We start from the raw sequence: 9767 nt of genomic DNA on the forward strand, positions 1-9767 counted from the left end.
AACTTTTCAAGGACAAAGCTTAGCAGCAAAACTTGATATCAAAAGAAATTGTGAATGCTAAATGTGTTAGTACCATATTGGTGTGAGGTGGAGTACTATGGCTGACCTTTCTTGGTATTGCAGTTTCAAAAGTCCCACCATAATCTGCAATCAATCATTTCTAAATGTTTTTTTTTTTTTTTTTTTTACCCTGCGAATGACCCACAGGACGACACAGGACGTAATTTTACAAGCTACATTTCACCACAGTGACTGTGAAATACTTTCAGCAACCAGCAGGCACATCCCTTGAACACTAAGGTTACTAGCAGCTATCTTGCTTCACACTGCTTCGTTAGTATAGATCTAGATTGGCACCATCCTAGCTAGCTACCTAGATAGATATCTCTCCAGAGACGGAATCAAGGATAATAATAAATAATCTTTGTAGGTTATTAGCTAGCTTGAAATATTATATACAGATTTTACCCAGCGGTGAAAGAACAGACTAGTCTACAAGGTTGGGCTGGTTGCATTTAATGAAGAGGTCGTGGGGTTTCTGATTTTTTTGATTGAGACCTGTATGCTTTTGCTTCGATTATTGTTGTGTCTCCTTCGTTGTTGATCTTAATGTTTTGGATATATCCTTCCACTGCATATTGCAGTCGCTTTTGCCTTGATCCGGAGGATATCGCGGAGATACTACTAAAAAAAAAAAAATTGACACTGACAGACATAGTGCTTGCCCCCGTCCTCGCCATGCTTATGGGTTGACAGTCCTTGGAGTTTTGTCGACGTTGCAAGTAAGGGGGCGGGGCTTTTGCAAACGGTCAATTGTGGGTATATTGGAAGCTCATTCTGTACATGCATTTACAAAATGAACGCATTAATCCTGTAATTTACCCGTTAACACGTTATTTTTTCACAGCTCTAGTTTTTAGTTCTATTTTGGTTCATGCCATATAAATGTGATCGATTTGTTTTGTTCTTGGGTTATTCTGCTTTGCACAGAAGCCATGAGAACTGAATGAATTGAGCTTATGTGTAATTTAATGGACACCTACTTTACTGTAATATGAACTGAATGAATTAAGCTGATGTTTTATTTAATGGAAACTAACTTTACTGTCATTTAGCAGTTTTTTTTTTTTTTTGCAATTTGACCTAAGGTCAGAAACATCCAACCAAGCCGACAACTCTTTCATCAGTGATGAATACAGTATTTTCATTGACTTGTATGTTAATTTAATTCAATTCAACAAAATATTTATATAGCACAAAAACAATAAAATTGTCTCAAGACGCTTGATTGAACAGACTCTGGTTCTAGCTTTCCCTCTCTCACTCTCTCTACAAATACGAGCCTCCACCCCGGCTTGCCTCGTTGGGTTTATCTCCCCCCCCCCCCCCCCCCCCCCAAAGCCATAGTGGCACGTGTGTTATTTATGGTAACCCCACCCCCACACCCCTTTAGTCTTCTATCTGACAAACTGGTTCCAAGACTGATTCACTTTTTTGACTTTGCAAAGATTTTTATTTTATTGGTGACAAGGGCAAGGAAAAACTCCCTCTTAAAATCGAAACCTTACAAGTGGTCCTGGTTTCCTCACAGATAGTGTTTTGATTTTCCCTTCAGTCTACAATTATACTGTACATGTGTCTGAGATGAAAGACGCTTGGGTCATCATAATCCATTTTGTGTTTCTTCCATCTTCGTAACTGGAACTCCAACTGGGTCATCCCTATAATTAAAGACTGTTCTATAAACATCCATAGATGAGAAATGCTTTGTGTAAATTCAGAACTATTTAAGATTGTTTTTTTTAAACAGAAAGATGGCACAAATCAATTCGTTTGATATGGAATATTGCAGAAATATGGATCGCAAAAATCAAAACAACTCAAAATATCTCAAAACACAATGTTAATTTCATAGAACAACTACCTTAATGGCTTTGACTTGAAATACTCCAATGGTGGGTATCGGGAGTACCTCTTTTCTTCAATATCCTCAATGGTTTCTGGGAGACACTTGCCCCGCGTCTCTGGTAGAAAGCTGGCGCATAGGCTGGTGGAAATAGCAATAGAGCACAGGACGACCTGGGAAAGGCTCGTCCAGACATCCTCTAAGAGCAAAATCAGAGGAGCTGCAGCCACACCTAGCCATCCCATGGAGGAGCTGTACCCCAATCCATTTTGCCTTTGTCGAATGATGCAGTGGACAAGAAAATGTTATTGTAATGACAGCACTCACAACATAAAATGCATACAGATGAACAGAGGTCCCTTTGATTTGAATGTTTGAAGTTTATACCAAATTAGTCAAACGTGCAGGATTGAATGTAAAATTCAGGCCTTTGAACTGTTGAATGTGATTATGTGTAAGCCATTCATGGTTACGGAATTAAAACGATTGTATAATTCCCAGAAATCCACAAAGGCTGGCAACGCTGTAATGACTGCAAAATCACAAATTGCAGTTACTTTCAAACAGGCCCTCTTGATTAGGGTATAGATTACATATGAGATTAAGAGGTATGCTCTCATTCACCTGATAACTGTGGGGTAGAGCTCTGACGTGTACAGAACCACTGTACCAAAAGACATGTCCGAGAACGTTTTAGCCAGAACTGCTACTATGGTCCGAACCACTCGTTGCTCTGCCACAGAGACAGAGTAAGACAAACAGTCTTTAATGTCCCAATTTACAGTACAACATGCTAAAAACAAGACAGACTTAAACTATGTCAACTCAAACGGACATTAGACAATGATCTATACAGAAAAATCACAATATCTTACCTTTGGATATAAATATGTTGATGCCAAGGCAGACACCTGTGAGAAGGAGGGATCCAGCTTGAGTCTTACGACGGCCAAGCTTTTCCAGTAGGTAGAACACAGATAGTTTGGCAGGAAGTTCAACAACAGCATATATGAACTGGGTGAGGTACAAATTTACTCCGAAGCCTGTGATATTAAAACCAATCCCATAGGCTGTTGAAGCTACACCAAACCTGACATTGGAGGAAAGGAATGTCATAATGCATATTGGATACAACATTCCCAAGATATCAGTCTGTGCATAGGATTCAGTATTAGCAAAGGCTTTTGTCTACAGGTGATTTGGAACTAACTGACCAAATTGTTTCCAAATGAAGAATATCCATTATTTCTTCTAGTAATCTTTTTTTTTTTTCACTAGTGTTCTTTAAGAACTACTTTTGCCAATATGTAACTTCTAAAGAACCACCTAAATCAGCCTCATCGTATTGAAGGGTTGAGTTAGACCCAACACACACAACACTATCTTAGAAGATATATGGTGCTGAATGGTTCTCTGTCCTGGTAAACTGGTGAGGTTGGAATACCCACACAGCTAATATGGGGTAAGAGAGGAACTGATCCAATCTACGCAGACAAAATCTTTCACACTTTCTCTAGTCAGAAATAAAGTCCCTTTTTTCGGAGAAGTTTATATTATCTCATACCATGTTATGCCTGTTAACATTGCCAGTTTTCTCATCTTGGGAGTCCTCACGAGATCCAAATATGAGTACTTTCTACTTCCTTTCTCAGCCCCCACAATTGAGGCAAGACTCTAAATAGGTGAAAAGATCAAGCGAGAAACTGTAATTAGAAATGGATGGGTACGTGGCTGAAACTCTGGTTTATGACCAGGAAGGTTGTCACACCAACCTCTGCGTTGGTTGATGAGGTGACCTTTCCCTTGTTCATCATGGAACCTTTCTGAAGGTAATACTGGGCCTTCTCCAGCTGCCCATTGGCAATTAACCATCTGGCTGATTCTGGGAACCACCTAAGAAAATGGAAAATGCTGAATCTAGTTGCCATGCCTTACAGCAAATTAAAGTCAATGAGTGACTTGAAATTATGGTTCAAACTTAACCTTTCATTAGTTTAGGTGAATACATTTTACATTCATTAGAATTCACTGATTCTTTCCTTGTGAATATATAAAAATCATTTAGAATCTCACCTTTTTCGACAGCAGTTTGGGCATTTGGAATTATTAATATTTTGTTGTTTAGTTAAATACTATAACTATAACTACAGCTATCTCTCATGTCTATCACTTTCATATGATGGTCACCTCCAAGATATGATGGCTGGAATAAGTGGGAAGGTGACGGCTAAGGTGAGCCATCTCCAGTCTCTAACACCATATGCAATGAGAGGGAAAATGAGTCCCCCATACGTCCATGACAAGCTGTCAACCACACCCACCAACTTTCTGCTTTCAATATCCACCCATTCCACATCTGAGAAAGACAATTATGCATGTATAAGAACTGAGGTAAGATTGTTCCAAAGAAAACAAACAAGAGTAAATTGTTCATGCAGTATCTGCCTGTTTTCACCCTAAGCCGCAGTGTGTCTGTCATTGTGGTGCACTTACTTATTTTGTAACATTTAATTTACATAATACGTTTCAAACATTTGTTTATGAACTATTATGGAACATTATGGACTATTAGTTAATGTTGCTGTACAAAGATAGACGATGGGTGAAAGGGTTGATGATCAGTATACCTGGAAGTTATACTAATTTAGGATAGGTTATCGGTTGGTCACATGACCAGAAGAGAAAAACTATCAGTATTCACAGAAGAAATATTCACCTGTAGTACAGGGGTCGGCAAGTAAAGTGGGCCGCGGGCCAGTATTTTTCCTCGCCACTAGGTGGCAGGCCAGAGTCTGGGTTGCTGCCAATTTACACGCTGCGATAAGTGCCCCTTAAGTGAACTAGCAACAACTAGGGCTACATAGAGAATGGGTAGGTCTACTCAAAATAACTAACAGGGCTCTCAAGTGTCACGCATTGAGCGTCACAGTCACTCATTTCGGTCTATTGTCACCCACTCCCGCCACACATCGTATTTCTCACGCTGAAAAAAACCCCTAGGCTAATGTGCCACAGCGCGCCAACATGACCTGGACTGCCCTCACCATAAAGGAATCAAGCAAGTCTCACCGAATTCCCTGCAGTTCTGCCGTGAGGTGTCACTTATCAGCCAATAAAAAAAAAATGGGCTAGCCAATAGCCAATCAGAAAAAAACATGTATTTTGTATCTGTTGTATCTGGGTAAGATTTAATCCAGCAACCAGTGAAAATAAAGCATCCTGGAATTGCGTGCGACTGACCTTCCGAAAGTTTCTACAAGGAGTAAGTCGTCTCCTGTTTTAATGTTAAGACAAATTCCCAATGGTTTGACACAAGCAATGACAACTTGACTGCAGTTCACTCTTTTTCCTTTCTTAACTTTTGCATTTCATGCAGTTATAAGTTGAAGTGTCTTTCAGAAGATTCTGAGTTTGGGGATTCGTTGAGTAGTTATACTTTTATTTAAGATCAACAAAGGGAGGCTGTGAATGGATAGTCTGATGTTTCAAGGAAGTATCAGAGTTATTATAGTCTTATTATAGTTTTCCTCCCATTTTCTGATGTCTCAATGATTGAGCATGGCCATCATTAAGGAGCAGCGTCCCCTTGGCAACTTGCCACTATTTTGGGTTCTCATTTCTTCCTCCTTCTGCAAATTATGACAGGTGCCACAGCTGTATGTGCAGGTTGTGTAATGCTTCCTCAAAGTGTTCTTGGTAATGCTCAAACTTGCGAAATATTGCGGCAGATATTAAATGCATATAGGAATAACATGAAAATATCTACGTGCTTCAAGCCTGCCCTTAGGGGGGGATAAGCGATTTATTGCTAAAGTTTGTGTGGTGATGGTGTCTTGTATAATTTAATTAATTAGGGGCAGCCATGGGCTACAGGGGCAGCCGTGGCCTACTGGTTAGGGTTTCAGGCCGGAAACCATAGGGTGGCCAGGTCGTTCCCCGACCAGTAGGAAAAATGTGGGCGGGGGAAGTGGTAGACCACTGCTCTCCCATGCCCACTTCCACGGCTGAAGTGCCATTGAGCAAGGCACCTAACCCCGATCACTGCTCCCCGGGCGCCACTAATGGCAGCTCACTGCTCCGGGTTAGTGTGTAACCTCACTTCACTGTGTGTGTGTGTGTCACTTCCCTGGATGGGTTAAATGCAGAGGTGAATTTCAGAGTGTGTGTGTCTACACCACCTCTGCCATAGAGAGGACTTTCACTTTTCATTACTGGCCTTATTCAAATTTCTTATCTTATTCAAATTTCTGTAAAAACATATTGGTTACATTACATAAATTGACCTATTAGGTAGATGAATGCAATGAGTGATTTATGACATGATAAATCAAGTAAGGATGATTCACAGTGGAAGTTAAACAACTAGCCTGAAAGGTAGGGACAGAGTATCTGTGCATACACACACAGACACACATATGACACTGTTGAATCATCAACAAAGTCCAATGGAAAAAGCCATTGGCATAACCTTCTAGTCGGACCAGTGAGACAAGTTCCAACGTTCCAAAAACCCTACTGGCTTCCAGTAAACGTACCATCCTTTTAATTAGTTCTGTGGAACACAATGTTCCTGGCTCAAGTTCAAAAATGTGTTTTGATGTTTCCACAAATGAGCATATTGGTGTTCTATCTGCCGCCAAGACAACTCCTGGGTGTGCCGCCCATCAAGGTGTGCTGGTTGTGTAATGCTTCTTCAAAGTGTTCTCTGTAATGCTCAAACTCGCAAAATGGCAGATATTAAATGCGTACGACAGGGGCGGGGCAGGCGGAATACGGAATGGGGGCTTGACCGGGGGGTTAGGGTTAGGGTTAAAACTTGAGAGCCCTGAACTAATGATAATAAACCATGTGAATCAGCCCATTGGTGGTCTGTTTGAATCATTTAATTATTTTAATAAACTCTATCTTAGCCCCCTCTGTCAATATAGCCTTGCCTATTGTAAATATTAGCAGTGCTGGACTACTTTTAACATTGACCCTCCCAATTAGACCTAGGCTACTGCTTGGAATCTATCTTAGGCTACTTTTATTTCAAAATAGTTGGTTGACGCACCTCCTTACAATGTAACAATGTGTATTGATTGGGGAAAATAGCGTGCAGGACTGAGATTACACATAACAAACAAACATAATCAATGGGTTTTTACGAGAGTAAGGTTAGATAACAGTAGCTTACGAAAGCTAATTAGGCAAGCAAGCTCACCCTCACACACACAGAGACAACTTGCAGGCATTTCATTTGGTAATTTGGGTGTTCATAAAAAGTGCCATTATGTAGCTCAGAGGACTTGTTTGATATGGCCATTATATATCATTATAGCAATACATTTCAATAACATGTAGCATGATGTATACGAAGAAGTGTGCAAGGGGCTTAGCATTTCTAGGCTACTACTTTAGTGTGCTATATTTTTAATATTGCGCATAATGTTACAGCCAGTAAGAAGAAGGCCTTGATGTTCAATGTGTGTGACATGTTATCATCATTAAACCCCAAGAGAAATAAACAGCCAAGCCAAGAGGGCAAAAGTTGGACTGCCAACCTAATTCTTAGTTTACTTACACTAGCTTACTAACAGGATTGAAACTGAAAAAAAAACCTTTGAAATAAGCCCTGGAAGTGAAACAATGTGGAGGGTTAAAAGGAAGAAATGAGAGGACTTACTAAGCACTGAGGGGATAATGAGGATGCCTGTGATGCTAAAACCAGTAAGGAATCTCAGCACAGCAAACATTGTGTAGGAGTTGGAAAAGGCACTGATCAATGCAAAGCCCATTGCTGATACATATGAGACCAACAGCATTGTCTTGCGCCCATACCTGCAGATATAAATGTAATTAGACAGTTTCCTCCTTTTTATCTGTAATGTGGCAGGTCTTATTTTAAAAAAATCACTATATTCCAAAAACTATACCAGTCACTTAGAATTCCAAAAGTAACAGCTCCAAACATGACCCCTATGAAGAAAATGGTGGTTGTGGCTTTATTCAACCCTTTCTTTTCACACACCAAGTCCCACTAAAAGAGAAAAACGGCACGTTACAGAGAAAGACAAAAATATCAAATTCCTCCTGCATGGTTGAGTGACTGTTCAAATCATAGACAGAATATGGAGTTGGGTCAAGCATTGCTTTTACCTCAGAGGCCAGGGTGCTTTTGAAAGTGCTGTTGTCATAAACCCATCCATTCCGACATCGTTCTGCAGGAAGGTCAGTGGCGTTGGAAGAGTTGAACAGCAGATGGAACTGGGGCTCTGAGTACATAAGACAGGAAGAGGGTTTCCCATCTGCCTCTGCTGGAATACTGACAAGCAGTCTCTGCTCACCAGTGAGATTCCCAAAGACACCCTCAGTATTGAAACCACTGATGTCACAGTGATGTGAAGGAACTACCGCTATGAAGTTGGTTAACATGAAGTGACAAGGTAAGGTGAAACGTCCCAGAATGCTAAGGCTCAGTAACAACTTCTGGAATCGTCCAAACCCATTGATTTCCAACAGAATATCCTCAAACTTCATCTTGCTATCAGAAGTGCACAACGCCTCAAGACAAGCAGAATGCTGAGTATTAGTCTTGCCACAGTTATAGAGCTTCTTCACTGACCACTGTTTCTCTTTTGTTCCTTCTCATACAGCTACATCTTAATGGTTGATCCCACCTCGTACTACCAGGACGGCCGAGTCTGAATACCAACACATTGTTTCATTTTCGTGTAACTCCCCATGACTTCAGAGATAGGAACGCCCCGCCCTCCCAGGACTTATTAGGCTGAGGCAGTGGAGGTTCTTCCATACATAATTTCAAACAGTGATAACAACAGGCATGCTTAATTTCACTAATTTCACTCTTAAATTCTCAATTTCTTTTTATTAGTTTGGAATTAACTCAATAAAATCAATTATAAATGACTAAACATCTTTCTCATAAAATATTAATAAGAAGTAAAAAATATATGCTTACTATCCCCACTTATTGAGGCATTTTTTTTTTTTACCATGGCTCAATATTGCAGCATATCTTTTAGTATTTTGAGATTTAATTCTTCAATTGTGTACATGTCAGATGGTTGTTGCAGTGTTGCAGTGTCCCTGTGCCCAAGAACACCAAGGTCACCTGCTTGAATGACTATCGCCCGGTAGCACTGACATCGGTAATCATGAAGTGCTTCAAGTGGTTACTCAAATCATTCATCTGCTCCTTGCTGCTTACCACCCTGGACCCTATGCAGTTTGCATACCGGTCCAACAGGTCTTCTGACGATGCCATAGCCCTGACCATGCACACTGCCCTCTCCCACCTGGACAAAGGGAATACATATGTGAGGATGCTGTTAATTGACTACAGTTCAGCATTCAATACCATCATCCCCTCCAGACTCGTCCTGAAGCTCCTAGTCCTGGGACTAAGCACCTCCCTATGCAATGGTCCTCGACTTCCTGATGGGGAAACCACAGGTGGTGAGAATCGGTGACCGCACCTCATCCACAGTAATCACCAACATAGGCACCCCCCAGGGCTGTGTGCTCACCCCCCCTGTTCTCCTTGTTCACACATGACTGTTGACTGACATTGAAATTGACTTTGACATTGACATTGATTGATTGACATTGACATTGACATTGTTGATTGACATTGACCGTCACACATTGTTAAGTTTGCTGACGATACAACCATTGTAGGCCTCATTGCTGACAATGACAAGTCAGCCTAGAGAGAGGAGGTTGATACCCTGACTATATGGTGTCAGGATAATAACCTCTCTCTCAACATCAGCAAGACAAAGGAGATGATTGTGGACTATAGGAGACGGCAGGTGGAGGAGCATGCTACCCTGTACATCAACGGTTCCGCAGTTAAAAA

At 40.9% G+C, this 9767-nt stretch overlaps 1 protein-coding gene across 1 annotated transcript; it reads right to left on the minus strand.

Annotated features, from left to right (window-relative positions):
* Nucleotides 1–2526: 2526 nt before the first annotated feature.
* On the minus strand, nt 2527–8425 carry LOC308371565 (solute carrier family 22 member 7-like; the record flags this gene model as incomplete). The annotated part of the gene is made up of 8 exons (XM_080846521.1): nt 2527–2639; nt 2782–2996; nt 3471–3580; nt 3679–3799; nt 4094–4262; nt 7572–7726; nt 7822–7925; nt 8045–8425. 8 exons carry the CDS (start codon nt 8423–8425, stop codon nt 2527–2529), a joined length of 1368 nt encoding a protein of 455 aa, XP_080702647.1.
* Between the last annotated feature and the right edge of the window lie 1342 nt (nt 8426–9767).

Source organism: Sprattus sprattus, assembly GCF_963457725.1.
Source record: "Sprattus sprattus genome assembly, chromosome: 1".
NCBI lineage: Eukaryota > Metazoa > Chordata > Actinopteri > Clupeiformes > Clupeidae > Sprattus > Sprattus sprattus.